The following is a 22,902-nucleotide window of genomic DNA, read 5'->3' as shown; positions in this document are numbered from 1 at the left end:
AGTCAAATTGATGATTTACAAAATGAAGCAAAAAGCAACCAATCAGAACAATGAGAAAAAGAAGAATCTATAAAACTGAGTAGTGTTAAGTAGCCTCTGAGACAATTTCAAGCATTCCAATATTCACATCATAGGGGTGCCAGAAGGAGAAGAGAAAGAGCAAGAAATTAAAAATCTATTGGGAAAAATAAAGGAGAAAACTTCCCTAATTTGGTAAAGGAAATAGACATGCAATTCCAGGAAGCATAGAGGGTCCCAAACAAGATGAATACAAAGAGGCCCCTTCCAAGACATGTCATAATTAAAATGCCAAAGGTTAAAGACAAAGAGAGAATCTTTTTTTAAAAAAAAGATTTTATTTATTTATTTTAAAGGGGGAAGGGAGGGAGAAAGAGAGAGAGAGAGAAACATCAATATGTGGCTGCTGGGGGCCATGGTCTGTAGCCCAGGCATGTACCCTGACTGGGAATCGAACCTGTGACACTTTGGTTCACAGCCCATGCTCAATCCACTGAGCTATGCCAGCCAGGGCTCAAAGAGAGAATCTTAAAAGCAGCAAGAGAGAAGTAGTTAGTTACCTATAGGGGATTTCCCATAAGACTGTCAACTGATTTCTCAACAGAAAATTTGCATACTATAAGGGATTGGCAAGAAATATTCAAAGTCATGAAAAGCAGGGATCTACAGCCAAGATTGCTCTACTTAGCAAAGCTATCATTTAGAATTGAAGAGCAGATAAAGAGTTTCTCAGACAAGAAAAACTAAGGGAGTTTATCATTGCCATACCATTATTATATGAAATGTTAAAGGGGCTTATTTAAGAAAAAAAAAAGATAAAACCATGAACAATAAAATGGCAATAAATATGTATCTATCAGCAATTGAATCTAAAACACAAACTAAGCAGACAAAAGGAACAGAGACAGAATAATGGATATAGAGAGTGTTTTGATGGTTCTTGGGTAGGAGTGTGGGGGAATGGGCAAAAACATGAGGGGATTAAGAAGCATAAATGGTAGGTACAAAATAGACAGGGGGATGTTAAAAGCAGTACAGGAAATGGAGTAGCCAAAGAACTTACACACATGATCCACAGACATGGACAATGTATTGGATTGTCTGAGGGAGTGGGGGGTGCTGGGTGAAGGGGGGCAACGAGGGGAAAATTGGACAACTGTAATAACATAATCAATAAAATATAATTGAAAAAAGAAAAAAGAAAGAGATGATGAAGACCTGAACTGAGTTAATGCCAGTGGGGATGGAGAGCAGGGAACAGAAACTGGAGTTATTTTCGAGGCATTAATAGAAGGATCTAGGGGATGAGAAAGAATGAATATTTGAAGTTGCTATTCTGGGACAGGATATTATCATTGAGAGAATGATAATGCCATGAGTGGAGATGTGGGACATAGAAGGGACACATATATTATGTGGGAATAGATTGTGTCTGGATGTGGGCACATTTGTGTGAGAACCAGGTGCTGAAGCCTCAGGGGATTCCCAGAAGGCAGGCAGAAAGAGGAGACTAGATCAGAGAGAGTGGCAAGTGCTGTGCTGAAATGAATGACATCAACCAGGAGAGTCTATGGTGGGAGACAAGAAGAAGGTAGAAGACAGAGGACCCCTCATCATCAAGATCAGGCCAACGGAAGAAAACCAGTGAAAGAACAGGTCAGAGAGGAAGGAGCAGAATCAGGAGAGAATCACAGAGCCAGCTACTGCTAAGAAGGCATTAAGTTTGAGTTTCCCTAAAAGAAGAGCCTGAGCATGGATTTAGGTGCGGGTTGTTTTTTTGGGAGGAATCCCAGGAGTGAGAAAACTGAGTGAGACAGGGAAGGAGGAAAAGCCAACAAAACCATGTTTTACTGAGCTTGCAGTTGTAGGCAATGCAGGCTTTATTCCAGCAGAACTCTCAGAATTGTCCTCATGAAAGATGGGAGTCTGAAATATTCATTCACCAATGAATACACTCATTGGTTGAGGATTGCACCTGGACACTAACTCCCTGCACTTCCTGGCTGTGTTTGCATCAGAGTGCACTAGGAGAGGGGTGATGAGCAAGTTTCATTTTGTGGGAGAAGGACTTTATGATGGTTAATTTTATTTGTCAACTTGGAGGGTTATTTTGTATGAGATTAACAAATTGGTGAACACTGAGTAAAGCTGTCTCTATAATGAGGGTGGGTCTTATTTAGTCAGTTGAAGGAATTACCCAGCAGTCTGCCTTCAAACTTCATCTGTACCATCAGTTCTCTTGGGTCTCCAGCTTGGAACCACACCATTGATTCTCCTTGGTCTTGAGCCTGTAGGTCCACAATGCAGACTGTGGACTTGGCAGCCTGTGTGATCCAATTCCTTATCGTAAATCTCTTTCCGTATACACACACACACACACACACACACACACACACACATCCTATTGGTTCTGTTTCTCTGGAGAAACCTGAGGAATACCAACCTGAAGCAGTTTGTGAAGGTCAAGGTGCAGACCTGAAGCAGAATACTGGCAGTACAAGGTGAGTCATACTGAACAGTCCACTACAGCTGGGGCTGAACTCAGAGATGTGACATGCAGACCATAGTCATCTGCTAGAGATAGTTAACAGAGTAAGGAATCACACAGCCTGTGGGGTTTGGCGGTAAGGAGGACTCTGGTGACAGTTGAAAGAGGGATTTTATGTTTCATTTTGAGTGAGTTAATGTGTGTGTATAATCTGTGGAAACAGAAACCGAGAGCAGAAATTACCATTGAGAAGTTAGGTAGTGAAGGAAGGGAAAGGAACGGATGTTAGATTAAGCAAGATGAAGAATCAAGGGGTTCTTTTTTTCTCTTTTCCCTTCCCTTTCCTTCCCTCCCCTTCCCTTCCTTCCCCTTCCCTCTCCTCTTTTCCCTTCTCTTCCTCTTCCCTCCCTTCCCTTTCCTCCCCTTCCCTTCCTCCCCTCCATCCCCTCCCCTCCCCTCCCCTTCCCTCCCCTTCCCTCCCCTTCCCTTTCCAAGTTTGGATTACGTGAGGCTGTGGAGACAAGGGAGTGGCTGTATTGAGGGAAAGGGGACAGGCCTAAGAGAGGAAGTGAGGGCTCTGAGTAGTGGGTAAGTATGGCGTTAGGTGCACAGGTAGAAGGATTAGCTTTGCTCAGAGTTAAGAAAGTCTTTTTATGAAAAGAAAACAAAAAATAGAGCCCTGGCTTGGTGGCTCAGTTGGTTGGAGCATCAGCCTAAACACCAAAATGTTGTGGGTTCAATTCCCAATGGGGGCATATACCCAGCTTGCAGGTTTGGTCCATGATTGGGGTGCATTTGGGAGGCAACTGACCGATGTTTCTCTCTCTATTGATGTTTTTCTTTCCCTCTCCCTTCCTCTCTCTCTCTTAAAAAAAAAATCAATAAACACATCCTCATTTGAGGATTTAAAAACAAAAAGAAATAGGAAATAGGTGAAGATACTAGATTATGCTGAAGAGACAGGAAGGAAAGTAGTTTTCATCTGCTCAGGCAAATAGGAAGGAGAGAGGTAATGTGTAATTTAGTTGCAAGAATGCAAGTTTATAGTCTGTGATAGACCTGGGATTTCAGCTTCACCATTTCAGTTGTTTGTTTTGGGGGAAATTCCTTCATCTATGTGTCAATTTCCATATATATATGATGGGAGACTAATAACTACTTAACAAGGTCAGTGGGTGGATAGAAGTATACAATACATGTATTACATTGCCTGGCACATAATAGACACTTAAAAACAATAATTATTAAATAAAGCAATTTTCTGTGTGGGAAAAATTAAGTGGGACTTGGGCATGGATCAATTCCTATGAAAAGTGGGAAACAGAGACAACTATATTACTTATAGGATTTTTCAGTTTTTGATTTTACATTTAATTCTTTTTATAGATTTCATTTCTCTGCTGAAATTCTCCATCTTATCATCTATTTTCTCAAACTTGTTAACTGCAGTTATTTCAAAGTCCATGTCTTATAAATCCAATATCTGGATTGGCTGTAGACCTGTTACTATTGAGTATTTTTTTTCTCTTGGTTTTCAGCCTGGTAATTTTTGATTGAATGACAGCTATTTTGCATGAAAAATTGTAGAGATAGTTTGTGTCTCTGGAAAATATCAGGTTTCTTTAGAGGTCATTTGCTTTTATTCCTGGCAGGCAATTGGACTAGGGGGAAAATCACTTTAATCCAGTATGGGGTTGACCTGAGGCTGAGTTTCAGTCTTAGTGTAGGCTGACCTATTTCCAGATTGCCCTTTGTGCCAATTATCAATTAACCCTCAGCTCCAGACCCACCCTTCACTTCCTGCTTTACAATACTGGAGCTCGATTCTGTAAATATTTTTCTTCTGCCAGCTGGCACAATGTTAAGCATTGTCAGTAGAGGGTGCTGGAGAAACATTGGAAGAGGATGAGGTCTCTCCCTAGTTGAGCCTCCCTTTGGCCAGGCTCCAGGGGCACATACCTTTGCCTTCAGTGCCCGGAAGTTAGCAGCACACAGCAGCCAACAGCTTCACCTGTCACCTTGGGCAGATTCTCAGTGAACTGAGAATGATGAGGCACCTCCCATGAATGACTTCCCCGGGCACCTCCTTGGGCAACTTTGCAGGAAATTCTGAGGTGCAGCATCTCAGCAACTCCTCCACCAGCGAGTGAGCCACAACTAGGTCCTCTTAAACTAGGTCCGGATCTCGGCCCTGGAAGGAGTTTGGGGCAGGCTGGGTGGTCTTTCTTGGATATTCTATTTCAGCCCTAGGAGAGGTGACTCTTCCTCATATCTACTATTCCTGTGTTCTTTGGCATTATCCTTTCTTCTTACTAGCCAATTTCTCAGTAATTCAATATCCTATTATAGTTAATACTTCTTTATATTAAACTTTTCTGGTTCAAATCCCTGTGTGATAACTGTATCTTGATTAAACTCTGACTGATACAGCAGCCATCCTAGGATAGAATTCTTCAAGGACTCTGGGGGTACTAATCAGAGCCCTTCTTCCTGACAAGCCTTTAACTCCAACTTTTGTTTTCTCAGTACCACAAAACTGCTGAAAGTTCTTCGCAGACTCTTACCTAATAATTGGGGACCATTATTCTGCCTACCGCACCTTGCTTCTCCAAACCATGGGTTCTGGTATTAGATAAACAATACTATTTATTAGTCACTAGGTCAAGTATAAAGAGCACTTAACCTCAATATGTATCTCCCTGATGGTGAATTGAGTGATTATTCAATAAGCCATTCGCTCCACTAATCTATAGTTCGGACTGTATGCAACAAAACCTTAGAGAATATGTAGGGTGTGTGGAATTGGATATGGAGTAAGGATCATACAGAAGAAAATGAGACTCTTTCCATATTCTAGCAAGGCAAACCAGATGAGGTAGTGAGGGACCAGGTAGCTTCCAATGCCATTGGGTGGTTAAAGATGGGAGAAACAAAGAACTGAGAACACAGAACGTCCACCTCAAAACCCAGAAGAAACTACAGCATGCTTCAGACATCTTTCTCCCTGTAGATGTCAGATGTAAACTAAATGCTGTAACTGATCTTGCACATTGTTGAACTGCAGATAAGTTTACAGCTTCACCAGGATTCTGTAGCAAAAGTAAGAATAATGATCTGGAAAAACATCAGGGGCTTGATAATTCAAATATGTACGTAGAAAATAACTAGAAGTCTTTGGGAAATGCAATCCCATAGTCCTCTTTGAAGTATTTCTCTGTGTCCTCCTTCCAGAGGGGAGAGTGAGACTCTGCTATGCCCCACCGCCTCTACCTCACTTTACACTCATCCTTTAACCAGGACTCGGACCAGAGGGTGACAAGCAATAACACGTTGAAGTACACAGGATGATAGCCAGAAGGAGCTTTAGGAATTTCCTAAGCCAAAATATAGGGAATTCTAGGTGATTATGAAACTAAATGTATGTGATCATGAATTTGATTGGATTACAAATTCATCCAAAAAGACAACATAGTACCTTGGACCAAATTAATTGCAATAAGGGTTTGCAGCATCTATTGCAAATGCTCAGGCTAAGAAAAAATTCAGTGCCTGCCATCTCTCTGGTTTTGTCCTTTGCCTGATGATTCAGGAGAAGCATAGTGGTTGAGAGCCAAGGGAAAAGAGTCCCTGGTTACAATGAGGATTCCAGCAGTTGCTGTAGACAACATCCTGGGCAGCATCCTTAAAATAGGATAGCCATGATTCTCATACAGCTATTTCTTTTTAACTATGAAAAGAACTTGATTTGTAACAGTGAGAATAATTACGCAGTAAGTCAAGGGTACTCTATATTAGAGAAAAGAGACAATATGAGTAATTGGATTTATGGATAGTCCCAAGATCCCATTTCTCCAGTTGGCAGAGGATGCTAATTGACCCCCAAGGTCTTTCTCTTCATCTTCCTTAGTAATAAAACCTGACATTTTTAGCTTTACATATGTGTACTTGGAATAAATACATTTCCCAGCTTCCCTTACAGCTATATATGGCCATATTACTAAATTCTGGTCCCTTGGGAAGTAAATATAAATGGTGTGGGGAGGGAAAGGGTATGTGCTCTTTGGCTCCTGTTTTTTTGTTGTTGTTGGTGGTGGTAGTGGTTTAAATATGAATGTGATGGCTGGACCTTGAGCCACCACTTTCTGGGAAGTGGAATGCTAAGGACGGTGGAACAGCAAGATGGAAGGAGCTTGGGAGTCTGATGGTTGTGGAGCTGCTATACCAGAGCTTGAGTGCCTACCGGCAGAGCCTTTACATGAGAGAGGAGTAAACTTAAATTTCACTTAAACCATGGAGTTTAGGTTTTTATGTCATGCACAAGCCAAGCCTAATCCTAATGGATGCACCCAGTTATTTAAACACCACCTTGTACCAACAGTTGAATTGGTCAACAACCATCTTTTATCAATCTCTATATCCCAGAGCTTATCATGGTGTGTGGAACATGATAGATTTTCTGATAAATGTGAGAGATTGAATAGATGATGAACAATGTCCAGACCATATATGACAATAGAACTCTGACCTACAATCGCAGCAACTAGCCTGGGGACCCAACCCATCATTCACACTAACCAGCGCAGGCAGCCAGTCTACTATCTGGGCCCAAGTCAGACTTGGAGGAAGTCCGAACACTGTCTGCACCAGCCAGGCTAGGAAGCCATACAGTAGACCCTGTAACAATCTTCCTAAAACAGCAGATCTTGATTAATAAGTGACAGCTTTCCTAATTTTTGTCTCTGCTTTCAACTTGGGACCAACCATAGAAAGCCAATTAATGCACCCTTAACCAATCACATAGGACACCCTGTTTCCAGTTAGCTCACCTGCAGCTTCCAATAAACATACCCAAAACTTTCCTTTTTTTCCACTGTAAAGCTTTCCCACTCTTTTACCTGACTTTGCGTTCCTGCCAAAATGCAAACGATGGTGGCTAACTCCCTTGTTGTAGCAAGTTGTGAATAAACAGTTTTTGCCTTTCTCATTTGCATGGTCTTCATTTATTTCTACAAATGTTTATTATATAGATGAAAATTAAAAAGTTTCAGACTTAGGTAGATAAAAAGGACAAAATTCCTCTCAGAGAATTGTATACCCTAGTGAGGTACACAGGCATTAAAAAAGAATGTACACAATTATCATATTACAATTGGGTTATATGTTATGAATGCTATGAGAATGCCATGAGATTGTAGCTGAGATCTAGAGATGAGTAAAAGTTAGGCAAAGAGGGCTGTGTGTAAAGAGAAATCCAGGCAGAAGGAACAGCATCTGCAAAGTCCTGGAAACAGAAAGGACTTGGTACATAGTGGGAACTGATAACGTCCAGCATCATGAAAAGACTGTGACTCAGGTCTCGAGGATTGGTTCCCCAGAACCACTGGTTTCCACCCCTCCTAAAGCCTGATTCTCCTTTTCTGTTAGTTCTGTGATCTCACCTTTCAGTATATCCCTCTTTTGCTTCTTACACGGAGTTAATTTCTGTTGCTTCCAACCAAACATCTCTTATTGATAGAATTGCTTTGTTCCATCTCCAGAATTATTGGTTTTTGTTACACTTGTTTATTAGTATATAACCTTTCATATATTTACATCTTATCTCCCAATCAGATAATATATACCTGAAAGGTATATATACTAACTTTGAGGGTGCTTTGTTACATAGCATTTACTCAGGCTTGAGGTCCAGGATCTAGGTGGTAAGATCTGGCTGGCCCCTTGTGCCTGAGCTTGGTATCATGGTGATCCTGGGACTTGAGGGTCTATGGGAAAATATAAGTATGGGAGAGTTGTGAATTGTTGTGACCAGTGGGCAGACTGTGACAATCTAAAGATGGCCACCTGTATGTGTTTATCTCATTGTACATGCTCTTCTCGCAGTGTAACTGATACTCCTCACATAGTGGTGAGGTCTATGTTCTTGGCCCTTTGGCCAGGGGTATGTGATTGACATACGATGACTTTCAAGGGTACATCATAAAAAAATAAATGTAACTCCTACTCAGAGCTCTCTCTGTTTCTTAATGCTTGCAGTGTTGTAAGGAAGCCCAAACCATGTGGAGCAGTCACATGTAGGTAGTACAGCCAATTGCTCTAGCTAAAATCTCAGCCAACAGTCAACATGAACTGCTAGACATATGATGATTCTAGCTCCTAGCCTTGATTAGCTCCCAGTCCCCCACCAGCCATTGTGGAGCACAGAATGGCTATACCTTGTATCCTGTACCCTCTGTACCTGTCTGAATATCTTACTTCCTCTCTGTACCTTGTCTGAATTTCTTATAGAAACCATGAAGGGCAATAAACGATCGCGGTGGTTTGAAGCCACAAAGTTTTGGGAGTGATTTGTTATGCAATAATCGAAACTAATACATTATGTAAAAAATTTGAAGTGTTTATTTGTGTCTGAAATTTTTTTCAAGAAAGGAGACATTTGAAAGCTATTAGCTTCAGTCCTGGAGGAGCAAAGACATATTGCAATATTTGGAATTTATTGTGAAATGGGATTTTTTTATGAATATTGCCAATTTTATCCCTAGGTTTAAGATGTTTTCTAACCATTAGTATACCTATTTTTTTTGTGTGGAGAAAACTTTCAATATTAAAATTGATATTTAGCTAATGAAGGAATGATACATACCACAAGGATGAAGATTGAAAACATTATGAAAACATTGTGAAAAAAGGTAGACACAAAAGGTGACATATTATATGATTTCATTTATATTGAATACATATATTTTACCAGCATGATTATACATATGAGCACATGAGTTCAATAAAAATATTTTTACTCTTTGTTTTTCTTTTCTGGCCATTATTATGTTTCATATCATTATTAGTAAGGAAAATAATTTTTTGTTATAGAGGAGAAGCACTTTAAAATGATATGTTTCAGTTGTCATATATGTAGGATATGCCATTAGCATCAGAAACTGTTATTGAGAGTCCACATCAGAAAAAACTCAAGGTCCACACTAGAATGGCAACGAAAGGAATGGAAAGGCTGCATGACTAGCATGAAAAACACTGATACAGTTCTCTACAGTTATGGGGGCAAGGAACAGATATATTTTAGTATTCAGATATGAGATATATTTTCAGCCTGATAATAACCAGAAATTCTTGGAGGCTTGGTTTACAGATATAGGTACTCAATGCCTAGAACTGCCTTTGAACATAGAGGTTCTTTAATGCATACGTTTTGTTTGAATGAATGAATGATTTATCTAGGACACATCTTATCTGCCTCACCTAACTCTCCATCCATCTTTTCACTCCAGCTATGACTGTGGAACCAACAGCTTCCAGGTGTCACCTGACAATATCTGCTTTTATCTTTTGCTTTTTGCTTAGGGGTTTCTTTGCTGCGGCCTTGCAGGACACCTACCATTTTCTGACACCTGTGTAAACCTAGAAGAGTAAGGGAATTAACACTTAAGGGGGAACTTTTGACCACTGGGAGTGGGAGCAAGTGGATAAACATTCCCCACTCTATCTCTTGAATCACATTATATATGGCTCCACAAGGGTCCTCAGGGGGACAATGCTCCTCCTCTGAGTGGCACAATACCACACCCTTGGCCAGAATTTCCATCCTTCCCTGTTTCATTTACTCTTCTTGGTCTACCTTTTTTGTCCCTTGGGATTGCTTTCCACAATACACTGCACACATCTAGTTCTTGTCTCAGGCTGTGCTTTCTGGGGGGAGCCCAGCCTAAGACAGATTCCTATGTAGAATGGAGTTAGCACTGGATAAAGACCCAGGAAGCCTGGGTTCCAGACCAAGCTTTGTCACTAACCTCAAATAGACATGAGACTTCCATCACCATTTTCAGATGCACCTGTGTTAACAGGTAAAGGTGTCCAAGCCATTTGTTAACTGAACAACAACAACAACAGCAGCAACAAAAACAAGGCATGGCAAGTGCTTGTAGTATCTCTTATACGTATAGAGAGAGCTTATGTGTATACGTATATACGTTAGTAAGTGTATACAAACTGGACTATCATGGTTTCCTATATTTTTTTGTATGATTTGAATAGTTTACAAGGAGAATGTATCTTGTGTAATAATAATAATAATATTAATATTAATAATAATAATAAAAGAAGCAACCACCTCTAAGGCCTTGAATTATAGTGGAAGTGCAGAGCCTGAGGCAAAAGCGCTTCAAAACACCAAGTGAGAGAGCCAAGTTGCGCTCAGGTGCGCTGGGAGGCAGCGAGCCAGGACAACGGCCAGTGGGGCGAGAAACCTGGAACTGCTGGAGAGATGGCCGCTGGATCATCCTTTGCCAGGGGGTAGAAGAGTAGGTTAACCTAAATTTGCAACTACCCGCTCTTCCCTGGGCTGGACACGGCCAAAGTCATAAATTCCATCCTTCTGCTGCAGCCCAGACTGGAGGGTTTTCAGAGTGGAGGGTCCTCCCTCCACTCCCCCGCGCCGCCCCCGCGCCGAGAGAAACTTGGCACCCGGAGTAGTCTTCAGGCTCTTTTGTACCATATTTGCGCTTCACAACTCTCCCCTCTGCTCCCCACCCTCCCCCCCAACAACCGCAGAGGGGAAATTGAGTCACTGAGAGGCGAGGCCGAGTCGCCAGGGGAATGTGCGCCGACGCCAGCCCTCAGGGCCTTCCAGATGCTAGGAGGAGGGGGAGGTTCTCCAGGAAAATATACAAAGGGGGTGAGAGGGGGAGGCTGCTGGCTGTGCAGGAGCTGAGCCAGACACATGGAGAAACGCTGCCCAGGATCAAAGGAAATATGACATTTGAAAAGAATGTGCGCGTCTGCCTGTGGTGCGGAGGGGGGCTCGGGGTGGCGCTGGGGTGGGGTGGGGGGCTCGGGGATGGCCCGGTGGAGGGCAGCAGGGGCTGGGTCCGGGTCGGGGTCTTCACCCTGCCCTTCTTGGCTCTGCTTCCCACCACCCTCCCCCGTCCCTCTTAGGTGGTCGCTAGTCGCAGGTCTCAGGGTGTTGCTCGCTCTCCCTCCTTCCTTTATTTCCGAGTTGAAGCTGGAAGGGAAATGTAACCTGAGAACACCAACCAAAGGGGGGGAAAATCAAACCGGGCCGCCTCCCCACTCTCTCGGCCTCAGAACATTCTTCCCTCCTCGCCAGCCCTGCCTCCTCTCTCCCCGCCCCTGCAGCGTCGCGGCCCTGGGCTCGGAGCCGGGGCAGCTCCGCACGTCACTGGGGTCCCCGGGGGCTGGGGGGTCCCCAGGGCGGGCCAGAGGGAGGATGGGAGGGAAGGGATGGGAGCCGCCTCGACCGCTGCGGAGCTCGGCCGGCTGGGCCAGCCCTCCCCTCTTTCCTCGCCCGGCCGAGCCTGTTTCTCATTAGAGTAACGGGCGCGGTCCCCGCCCGGCTCCCGAGTGTTTGTAAACGTCTGACCCGAGGGCCGTCCCTTAACCCTTTAGATGCGGGGCTGTGGCACCACGGATGGGGGAGGGGCGCAGCCCTGAGCAGGAAAGATTTAAAGATCGCGTGCTAGAAAGGTTTGAAGTACACGGTCTGCGTGGGGGGCGGGGGGGGAATGGTAGCACCCCATCCTGTCCCACGTCCGAGCTCGAACCTCGAATCTAAATCTGTCTTCACACAACAGGGCCCTCCCTTGCCTGCCCTTCCTAAAAAATCCAGTCCGAGTTTTCCTTCCTCCTCTCGCCCAGGTGACAGGTGTCCCACTACGGGGTCCACCAAGTCGTAGGGCTCCGGGCCCATAGTAAACCTGGCCAGGATTTTCGAGAGAGCCGGAGCGGAATGCCAAAGGGCAGCGACTCATTCCAGACTTCAGTTCTGGGGGGAAGGGAGCCGACTTCCCGCGGAGGCTAATTAATGGCCTCTCGGGGTGCCTGGGACAGGGGCATCGGTAAAGCCCGGCCTGGATCATCGCCCATTTGGGGCCATGGACCTATGAACTGATCCCCAGGGCGGTTGGATGTTCTTCACCTTTTGGGGGTGGGGTGGAGTGGGAAGGAGAGACGGACGGCGGAAGGGCTGCTTTGAGAGAGCAAAGGCTTCGCCAAGGCCCAGACAGGTCGCCTCAGGCGAAGGACTTCGAAGGAATAGACTTTTTGCTTTTCAGAGCAGCCTGGAGCCGCTCTGCACCCGAGTGTCCTCTTGGCCTGAGGGAAAGGGGAGGAGAGGTGGTCCTTCCTAGCTAGTTGATGACTGCAGAACTTCTTCAGAACTTAAGAAACGGCCTTCCGTGGACCTTCTGTACTGTGGGCACCAAATGTGGCCCCTTTAAGGCGCTCGGACCCAGAGCCCCTGAACTTAAGCTAAGTTGGGGGGGGGGGAGTAGTGGTGGTAGTGCTCCCTGCGAGAAATGATTGTCACAACTGCGGGCCAATCGGCATCATTATGGTCATACCACGCTTGAGGGACCGTTTTCCAATTCAGTTTTGCGCTCTCTCTTTTTTTTGAGGGGGAGGGGCTGGAGAGAGGACAGAGGGAGAAAGAGAGGGTGGGGGAGGACGAGGGGCGCGTGCATCCCTGGAGGAGGGGCTGGAGCATCCCGGGCAGCCAATCAGGGACAGGCTGGGGGGGCCGCTTTGAAGAAGTTTGGGGGAAAAAAGTTTGGAAAAGTTTCTATAATAACTAGGGGGCGTCCGGAGGGAGGCGGCAGCGGCGGAGGAGGGGGCGTCTTAAAGAAGGGGAGGGAGGGAGCCACGGGTGAAGCGACGGCAGCCTCCTGAGCTCCCCCCTCCCACCCTGACCCGGACCTGGGGTCTCAGGCCGGATCCATGGGGGCAGCAAGCTGCGAGGATGAGGAGCTGGAATTTAAGCTGGTGTTCGGGGAGGAAAAGGAGGCCCCCCCGCTGAGCGCGGGGGGGCCGGGGGAAGGTTAGTGCGGGGCTGGGGAGGGGTCTCGGGGTCAATGAGGGACGTGCCGGGGATCCTGAGCCTGGGAACTTCAGGGCAGCGAGCCTGGGGTGGGAGATGAAGGGGTCAGAGGTTGAGGGGAGTAGCGAGGCTTGGGGGTCTGCGGACGTCTGCTGGGGGCCGGGCACCACTTTCTCCTTTTTAGGTCGTGCCTGGGGTGGGGGTGGGGGTGCCGCGGGCTGCGCGCCGCCTCTAGGTTGGGCCGACTGTCACAGGCAAGGGGGTGGACGGGAATAGCGGTCCTGAGAGCCCCTGGCGCGGCCGGGGGACGGGAAGGTGGGATTCCGGAGCTTGCCCCTTGCGGACTGAGCCCTGACCCCGCGGACCCGAAGCCCCGGGCCAGGGGCGCTCTCCGGCTCAGTCAGGGCACCCCTCCCCCTCTCTCCGTCTGGCCGCAATGAGAGGCAGATGGCTGGGACTGAGCCGGGGGTGGCGGCCGCCGCTCGCACGGAATCCGCGCGGCGTGCGTCCCCCTCCCCCCACCGGGCCGAGCCTTGCGGGGCAAGCAGCACCCCAGCCCCCGAATTCAGGGGAGCGAGGGAGGAGCCACCTCCCCTCGTCAGGACTGCCCTGGCACACCCCTCCCCTGGCCACTGTTGCGATAGCAACTGGGGCTCCTGCCAACGCAGTTTGGGGGTTTGGGAACCGCTGCTAATTGGGTTCATGTGTGAGTCGCCCCTAGCCCATCCCAGCGTCTCTCTAAACGCGCCTTCAGGCCGGGCTCCAGCCCCTTCTGACCCACCTCCCTCACCTTAAGACCTAACAGGTTTGGTACCCGAGGTCCGAGGGCAGAGGGCTCAGGGTGTGAGCTTTTCCGTTTGGGGGAAAGGCTTGGCACTTCTGAATCTATCTCGTCCACCTTTGCTCCTGCCTTTGTGGCTTTAAGGGCACCGCACAGACCCTCTTTGCTGAGGAGCGGGTGGCATACGGGATTTAGGGGGCTGCTGGCTACTGAAGGAACCTAGACATCTCATCTGCTTCTCTCTTTTCCCATCTCCTGTGGCGTCCCTCTCTCTGTTCCCCTCCCTTCCCATTTTGACAGAACTGGACTCAGAGGACACGCCGCCATGCTGCCGTCTGGCCCTGGGGGAGCCCCCTCCCTATGGCGCCACCCCTATTGGCATTCCCCGGCCGCCACCCCCTCGGCCTGGCATGCACTCACCACCGCCCCGTCCAGCCCCCTCACCAGGCACTTGGGAGAGCCAGCCAGCCCGGTCGGTGAGGCTGGGGGGGCCAGGAGGGAGCTCTGGTGGGGCTGGGGGAGGCCGTGTCCTTGAGTGTCCAAGCATCCGCATCACTTCCATCTCTCCTACTCCTGACCCGCCAGCTACTCTGGAGGACAACCCTGATGCCTGGGGGGACGGCTCTCCCAGGGATTACCCCCCTCCAGAAGGTTTTGGAGGCTACCGAGAGGCAGGGGGCCAGGGCGGGGGCCCCTTCTTCAGCCCGAGCCCTGGCAGCAGCAGCCTGTCCTCGTGGAGCTTCTTCTCAGATGCCTCTGATGAGGCAGCCTTGTATGCCGCCTGCGACGAGGTGGAGTCTGAACTAAATGAAGCAGCTTCCCGATTTGGCCTAGGTTCCCCACTGCCCTCGCCGCGAGCATCCCCTAGGCCATGGACCCCTGATGATCCCTGGAGCCTGTATGGTCCAAGCCCTGGAGGCCGGGGACCAGAAGATAGCTGGCTACTTCTCAGTGCTCCTGGGCCCACCCCAGCCTCCCCACGGCCTGCCTCTCCATGTGGCAAACGGCGCTATTCCAGCTCGGGAACCCCATCTTCAGCCTCTCCAGCTCTGTCCCGCCGGGGCAGCCTGGGAGAGGAGGGCCCGGAGCCACCTCCACCACCCCCATTGCCTCTGGCCCGGGATCCTGGATCCCCTGGTCCCTTTGACTATGTGGGGGCCCCACCAACAGAGAGCATCCCCCAAAAAACCCGGAGGACTTCCAGTGAGCAGGCAGTGGCCCTGCCTCGGTCTGAGGAGCCTGCCCCCTGTAATGGGAAGCTGCCTTCAGGAGCAGAGGAGGCTGCAGCTCCTCCAGGTGGTCCTCGGAAGGAGGTGGCCGGCATGGACTACCTGGCAGTGCCTTCCCCTCTGGCGTGGTCCAAGGCCCGGATTGGGGGACACAGCCCCATCTTCAGGTGAGGGTTGTGTCTGGCACCACTGCTACCTCCAGCCCTTCCACTTCAGAGCAGGAGGCCAGGGATGGGTTTGCAGAAAGGTTCTAGTTTCTGTGCTCTTGGCATTTCAAATGAATCTGCAACTAGTTTGGCTGCTGTCGTTTACACAGTTTTAGGGAGAATTGCAACTACAACAGCATGACTTCTACAAACCAATGATTTGCAAAAGATAACCATTCCCCATGGCCCAATTAGAGAAAGCCCCCTCCCCCACTGCTTAGGCCAAGGGGAGTTCCCCTAGTGTTCCCTCACACCTAGCCCTGGGCTGGCACTGTCTGGATTTGGGCTTCAGACTGGATTTCAGACCTACAGTGGGTGGCAAGAAGTCCCATTTTCTAACTTTTAATTTCTAGGGCCTGACTTGGTGGAAAGTGTACCTGCTCATTCGAATTAAAATAGCATATACTTGCAAGACAAATTTCATGTTAAAATAAACTGTTCTTGCATTTTTCTACCCCTTTTACCCTAAAAGAATCCTGCCCATTCCAATAATCCTAAACCTTGGGGTGTGAGACTGAGCTGACTCCATCCAGGAAAGTTTCCTGCAGAAAGAAACCTTAACACCTGCTCCCCTAGGTTCCTATAGAGCATGGTTTCTCACCCTTAGCACTAGTGATATTTTGAACAGGATAATTCTCTGTGGTGGGGATTGTGCTGCATGTTTAGCACTGTAGGGTGGTTTAGCAGCATCCCTGGCCTCTACCCACTAGATGCTAGTAGCATCTCCTCCCCTAGACAACCAAAAATGTCTCTATGCAAAAATGCATTACCAAATATTACCTGGGGGCAATTACCAGTTGAAGTCCCCTGGCCTAGGGTATCTGGGAGCTCAAAACAGGAATGTTGCACATCCGTAACTCCCAGCTTCAGGAATTGACCTGCCTGGCCCCAACTAGTGGAGTAGGTGCTGACCTGGGAACAGGGTCTGTGCTCAGTCCTGGCTTCTGTCAGTCACTGGCTTGCACAGCCCACTGTGTTCTATCATAGGGGTCTCAGTTTCTTTATTTGAAAAACAAAGGGGTTTATCTCTGAGGCCTTTCCAGTCTGAAGTGGTGCTTCTTTGCTCCACCCTTCTCATCCAGATCTAAGGATTAGGATGGGCTTTGGGTTCCTCTGTGTCTAAGTGAACCCTTGCCACCTCAGACCCTGGGGTCAAGCCTGGAAAGGAGGGAGTCTCAGGTGGGGTGCCATCTTCTGTAACCTCATCTTGAGGGGCTCTGTGGGGCTTGTCACCTTGCTTCTGGAGTTTTGGGCTGTTTTGTTTCTGTTGTGATTTCTCCCACACCCAGATCCCCTTCTCCCTCACATCCCAGGGTGCTGACACTCAGCGCTGCCCTGACCAGGGTCCAAGGCTGCAGGTAACCAGTGCTGTGCTCTTCTGTCCAGGACCTCTGCCCTACCCCCACTGGACTGGCCTCTGCCCAGCCAGTATGAGCAGCTGGAGCTGAGGATTGAGGTGCAGCCTAGAGCCCACCACCGGGCCCACTACGAGACAGAGGGCAGCCGAGGTGCTGTCAAAGCTGCCCCTGGTGGTCACCCTGTAGTCAAGGTAAGGGCAGGGGCCAGGCCTGATAGCCTTTCTCCTCTCCAGTCCCACATCCCTGCAGATGGGATCCAGCTGTGCAGACCCGTGGCACTGCCCTTTCCCACACTCCCTCTCAGCAGTGACCCTGCAGGCAGGCTGGAGTTGGGGGAGGAAGAGTGCCCTTCAAGGACCCGGATATACTTTCTATTCCTCTATCCCTCCACCCCCACTTTCCTCATCCCGTGGGACACCAGCCTCATGTCTACTCTGGAAAATGATGGCCTGCCAGATGTGGGGGAGGGTTTAGGCCGAGGCCAAAGTTCACTGGGAGTTAGGTTGTCTCCATTGAGTTGAGCCAGTCTCTCTTGGGAGATTTTCTCCTTTGCCCAGCTCAATTTGGGCCTTATTCCAAGAATAACACTGTGAACTCCAGGCCATGTTTTCTCCACAACTGGTGCCCAGTTCCCCCTGGGAATCCCTTCCTGGATATCCTTTGTCTTTCACCAACTTCAACCTCTGGTGGACTGAAAACCCTGGGATGGATGAAGGATGAGACAGTGGAGATTTCAGTTGGGTTACCTGTATCTCCCTCTGCCAGCTCCTAGGCTACAGTGAGAAGCCACTGACCCTACAGATGTTCATTGGCACTGCAGATGAAAGGAACCTGCGGCCTCATGCCTTCTATCAGGTACACCGCATCACCGGCAAGATGGTGGCGACAGCCAGCTATGAAGCCGTGGTCAGTGGTACCAAGGTGCTGGAGATGACCCTGCTTCCTGAGAACAACATGGCAGCCAAGTAGGTCCCCACTCTACTTCCCCTCAGTCTTCAGGCTTCGGGACCAGTTTTTTACATGGGTCCTAAGCCAGACCCACTCTTCCTCTTCCCGGAAGAGCTAGACATCAACCAGAGGAGCAGCTTCAGGCCTTCTCACCATCTAGAAGAGGACTTCGGGGGCTGGGGAACACTCTGCAGAGGCCATCCCTGGGTTAAAATAGCCCTCCTATACTGGCAGAGAAGGTCTTCAGGGCTTTGCTAGAGGGCGGGGCTTCCCTCTTGGGTGGGTGAGGGGCAGCACCACTCTGGCTTCAGCTGGGAAGGCTTGCCATCCACTCTTTGCCTTCAGCATTGACTGTGCTGGAATCCTGAAGCTTCGGAATTCAGACATTGAGCTGCGGAAGGGTGAGACGGACATCGGGCGCAAGAACACACGAGTGCGGCTGGTATTCCGGGTACACGTGCCCCAGGGCAGCGGGAAGGTCGTCTCTGTACAGACAGCATCCGTGCCCATTGAGTGCTGTGAGCAAAGAGGCCCTATGCTATCTTTCTGTCTCGTGGCCCTCTCATCTGTGTGTCTGTCTGTTCATCTCCTCTCCTGGGCATAGTGTCCTGTGTCCCGTCTGTTCTGCGTAGCCCTGTAAAGGAGTTAGCCCTTATTTCTATACTGGAGGGGTGGGAGGAGTGTCCTAGTTTGCCCCTGCTGCAGACTCTGTCTCTGGGTTGGACTAGAGTGTCCTTGTCCTCCCTCTGCCTTGGGTGGCCCTGGGCAGGATAACTCTCCGGCTTGCCCTGTTGGCTTCACTCTCTGCCTGGGTGGTTTCTTACATGATGGGTGCTCCCCTAGGGACTCCGTGGGTTTACTTGTGTGCCTGCCACTGAGGAGGGCTCCTCCAGGGCCCTGTGGCAGTTATTCCAAGGAGCTGGGGGCAGAGGACGCTGTCCTCTCCATACTCAGCCCAGCCAGGCCTTCCCTGCACTGCTCTGCAGCCCAGCGCTCGGCCCAGGAGCTGCCCCAGGTGGAGGCCTACAGCCCCAGTGCCTGCTCAGTGAGAGGCGGAGAGGAGCTAGTGCTGACTGGCTCCAACTTCCTGCCAGACTCCAAGGTGGTGTTCATCGAGAGGGGCCCCGGTGAGTACCCCCGGGGGAGGGAAGGGCAGGCAGGAAGAGTTGGAACAGGCAGGTGGAAGAACTCTGGCATTGTCACTAAATCAACTAATTGAGCCTGAGTTTCCTTCTCTGTAAAATGGGGCAGAAAGACTGTCCTTCCTCTTGGGCATGACAGCAATCTACAATGCTTAGGATGCTGAACAAGTGTGAGTAATAAACATGCTATTTTTTAAAGAGAAGTTGGCTTTGAGATGATTGACCCCATGTGGATAGGAGCCATGAGAAGAAAGGAAGAGGTAGCTTATATCCTCACAGCCGCATGCTGAGCCCCTCCTGAGTTATGAGCCTGGCAGCAGAGCTATGAGCACGAGAGCCTGTGACATACCCCAAGACGGAGCTTCAGGGTGAAGGGAAGACTGAGGGGCTCAGGTGCACCCCCCAGCCTGAGGTCTTTGTCCCCCCACAACCCTGACCACCAGGAGCACTAGCCCCCACACTCAAATCTAGCAGATTCTGAGGTGCTGGATCATGAGTCTTGAGGTCGCACTGCCTTGCTTCAAGCTAGCACCCTTCCCTACCCTTAAACTTCCTCCCAGCACTATCACCAGAGATGCTTGGAGCTGGGTGGGAGGGTTCAAGAGATGCTTTGTTACCCACGCCTTCTGATTCCTAGGCTGGCCATGCTATCTCTATGGGTCTCAGTTTACTGCTCTATATCTTATGGACAGTTTTAAGCCTTGCCTTTTCCATTTAATTGAGCAAACATGCAGTGGGCTCTTTTGTGAGCCAGGCCTCGTAGGGGCCTTCTGAGTCTGACCGTGGCTCTAGCAGGAGGGGAAATGGCAGGTGACTGGGCACGGGGCGGGGCCCTGGAGCTGAGCTGGAGCAATCTGTTTCCCCGCACAGATGGAAAGCTACAATGGGAGGAGGAGGCCACCGTGAATCGGTTGCAGAGCAATGAGGTACCAGTGTCACTGGGGTGCCCACCCTGGGAGTGGGACAGGGGAGAAGTCGGGGAATTCCCAGCTGTGTCCTTGCCCATGGGAATGGACTCTGAAGTGACCTGTTCTTTTCTAGAGGAGGCATTCTGGCCACTCTGAGAGCAGGTTCTTCTCTAGGGAATGAACTTAGCTCCTGAGCAAATGGAAAAATCCAGGAGGTGGAGTTCAGGTCCTTGGAAGGGCTGGGCTGAGCCTGTGTCCCTGAGAGCTTTCTGCTTCATCCTCTGCTCCTTCCCAGGTGACACTGACCCTGACTGTCCCTGAGTACAGCAACAAGCGGGTGTCCCGGCCCGTCCAGGTCTACTTTTATGTCTCCAATGGGCGCAGGAAGCGCAGCCCTACCCAGAGTTTCAAGTTCCTGCCTGGTGCGCTCCAGGATAGCTCATGGTGGGGTGTGGGGACATGGGAGCTGCACAGGGCAAAGGGATGCCGTGCCCCCACTGGGAGGGGGCAGGGGCTGGAGAAAACCTGGAAATGGGAAGGTGGGCGGGGGTGTGCAGTGGGGAGTTTGCCAGCCTTCTCACAGTGTCTCCTCTTGCTTCCCGTCCACCCAGTGATCTTCAAGGAAGAGCCCCTACCTGACTCATCTCTCCGGGGCTTCCCTTCAGCCTCAGGCCCCCACTTTGGCACTGACATGGACTTCTCACCACCCAGGCCCCCCTACCCCTCCTATCCCCATGAAGACCCTGCTTATGAACCTCCTTACCTGTCGGAAGGCTTCAACTATGGCACACCCCCTCTGTACCCCCAAACGGGGCCCCCACCATCATACAGACCTGGCCTTCGGATGTTCCCTGAGACTGGGGCTTCCACAGGCTGTGCTCGCCCACCTCCAGTCTCCTTTCTTCCCCGGCCCTTCCCTAGTGATCCCTATGGGGGACGGGGCTCCCCCTTTCCCCTGGGGCTGCCATTCCCTCCTCCAGCCCCTTTCCGGCCTCCACTGCCTTCCTCCCCGCCTCTGGAAGGCCCCTTCCCTCCCCAGAGTGGCGTTCATCCCCCATCTGCTGAGGGGTACAATGAGGTAGGGCCAAGCTATTGCCCTGGGGAGGGGACTCCGGAGCAGGAGAAATCCAGGGGTGGCTACGGCAGCGGCTTCCGAGACAGTGTGCCTATCCAGGGTATCACGCTGGAGGAAGGTGGGTGTGGTGCTGGGAGCCGCAAGTGTGAGCATGTGTGAGAGTTTGCCCTGCGTGTTTGCTGAGGGCTAGAGCTTGGCTTCCCAGAAATTGGGCATCCTTGATTCCTCGGGGCCAGTCAGAGGGTCTCAGAGGCAAATTCTTGATGTGTATAGCTACGTGAACCCATTTAACTTAATTCTGAAGGGTTCATGGGGTTTCGGCCCCGACCCTTCTCCGTGATCACAAAGTCTCAGGCTAGAAGTCCTTTGAAGGTTATGCAGTCTAGCTCCCCAGTTTGCAGACTGAGACACTGAATTTCAGAGAGGAGCAGTGGCTTGCTGAGGCCCAGTCAAGCGTGTTTGCCCTTGCCTCCGCTTTCCCCTGAACATGGTGACTGTGGTCAGAGTTGCCCATGAGGAACCTTTGTATTTTACGTCTCCTTCCTCTCGATGACTGCACTTGTCACTGGCCCTGCTGACAGCAATTGTCCTGATACTGCAGGCTGCTGAACCAGCGGGAAAGGGTGGGAGGGGGCTTGGGAGCCCACATGGATAGAGCTGAGCAAGATTCAACACCCGGAGCAGGTATCAGGACACATTGGGGAAACTGAAGCCCAGTGGAGAAGGAGCCTAGAGGCATGCTAGACTGAGGCCTGCCTTGAATGGATTGAGGGACTCTGGAAAAGGAGGGGACCTGCCCCTACCTAGCCCAGTCTCTCAATTGTCCCTCCTTTGCAGTGAGTGAGATCATTGGTCGGGACCTGAGTGGCTTCCCTGCGCCTCCCGGAGAAGAGCCTCCTGCCTGAACTGTCAACTGGCAACCCGCGCCTCCACAGCCCCTCCAGCCTTGCCCACTTTCCTTTCACCCTGGGGTGGTGGTTCCAGAAGCTTAGGGCCAATCTGGTTTTTCTCTCCCTAGCTTTTGCCTTTCTCCCCTGCCCACCCTCCCCTCCCCTAGCTGAGATGTGGCCCCCTGGGCCTGGTGCTGCCAGGGAGGGCTCGGGAGGAAGAGCGCGGAGGACTGGGGTGGGTGGAGACTGAGGCTTGGGTGGGAGGACGGCTGATCGAAGGCTGCGTCTAGACTGTGTACGGGCCCTGGTGCTGGAGGCTGGGGACAGTCGATGGGTAATAAACCGCTCACTGATGAGTGCTGATCAAGGCTCCAGAACTCTTTGGAGAGAGAGGAGGTGCAGCTTACCCTGGCCTGAGGTGGCTTAGAGGTTGGAAAGAGATGGGATGTAGCTGGGATCACTGTGTCCCTAGGAGCTTCTCAGAGCAGGGGCCTGGGGAGGATGTGAAGGGGCCTCAGAGGTCCGCAGCTGGGTGGGGGCTGGGGCCAGAGCTTTAGTAGCCTCTTTTCCCTGGGATGCAGATGCCTGGAGGGTCTTTGGGACGGGGCCCAGGAATATGTATTTTTCAAGTTTCTTTCTCTTGCTACCACTCAGATGATTCTTTTTCACAGCCTAGGTCAGGAAACACCAGTCTAGACCTTCTCTCTCATTTACCAAGGAGGAATTTAAGATTCGGAGAGGGAGAGGTGTGCCCAAAGTCACACAGCTAGTCAGGAACAGGTTGAACGCTGTACGCCTGCGCTTCTGCCCCCAGCCCACCCGCAGACGCCCCGACTCATCAGGCTCAGGGCCCTGAAGCTTATCTCCCTGGAGCAGGGTTGGGGGTGAGGGAGGGCTGGCATGGGTCTATCCACAGTCTGGATTCTTGGGGATTGTGAAAACATTCTGGAAAGAACTGTGCTTTGGAGGTAGACTGCAGGAAGCCGAGCAGCCCCTGTAGCAGCTCCGAGTGCCAC

The 22,902-nt window shown here is 50.1% G+C and overlaps 1 protein-coding gene across 1 annotated transcript; it reads left to right on the top strand.

Annotated features, from left to right (window-relative positions):
• Positions 1-13,091: 13,091 nt before the first annotated feature.
• NFATC4 (nuclear factor of activated T cells 4) lies at positions 13,092-22,249 on the top strand. The gene is made up of 10 exons (XM_028505887.2): positions 13,092-13,349; positions 14,431-15,526; positions 16,952-17,114; positions 17,689-17,888; positions 18,217-18,389; positions 18,858-18,998; positions 19,884-19,939; positions 20,217-20,343; positions 20,533-21,114; positions 21,834-22,249. The coding sequence occupies exons 1-10, from the start codon at positions 13,250-13,252 to the stop codon at positions 21,899-21,901; spliced, it is 2,706 nt and encodes a 901-aa protein (XP_028361688.1). The 5' UTR covers positions 13,092-13,249; the 3' UTR covers positions 21,902-22,249.
• The last annotated feature ends 653 nt before the right edge of the window (positions 22,250-22,902 follow it).

This window comes from Phyllostomus discolor, chromosome 1 (genome assembly GCF_004126475.2).
Source record: "Phyllostomus discolor isolate MPI-MPIP mPhyDis1 chromosome 1, mPhyDis1.pri.v3, whole genome shotgun sequence".
NCBI lineage: Eukaryota > Metazoa > Chordata > Mammalia > Chiroptera > Phyllostomidae > Phyllostomus > Phyllostomus discolor.
Note: the sequence above shows the minus strand (reverse complement) of the source record. Positions and strands in the feature narration are given on the sequence as shown.

What these genes read in the sequence shown, in the direction of transcription:
- NFATC4 (XM_028505887.2), top strand. Translation starts at nt 13,250, where the DNA reads ATGGGGGCAGCAAGCTGCGAGGATGAGGAGCTGGAATTTAAGCTGGTG. An exon ending in GGACACAGCCCCATCTTCAG is followed by an intron (nt 15,527 to 16,951) that starts GTGAGGGTTGTG and finishes TCTTCTGTCCAG; the next exon opens with GACCTCTGCCCTACCCCCAC. An exon ending in GAGAACAACATGGCAGCCAA is followed by an intron (nt 17,889 to 18,216) that starts GTAGGTCCCCAC and finishes CTTTGCCTTCAG; the next exon opens with CATTGACTGTGCTGGAATCC.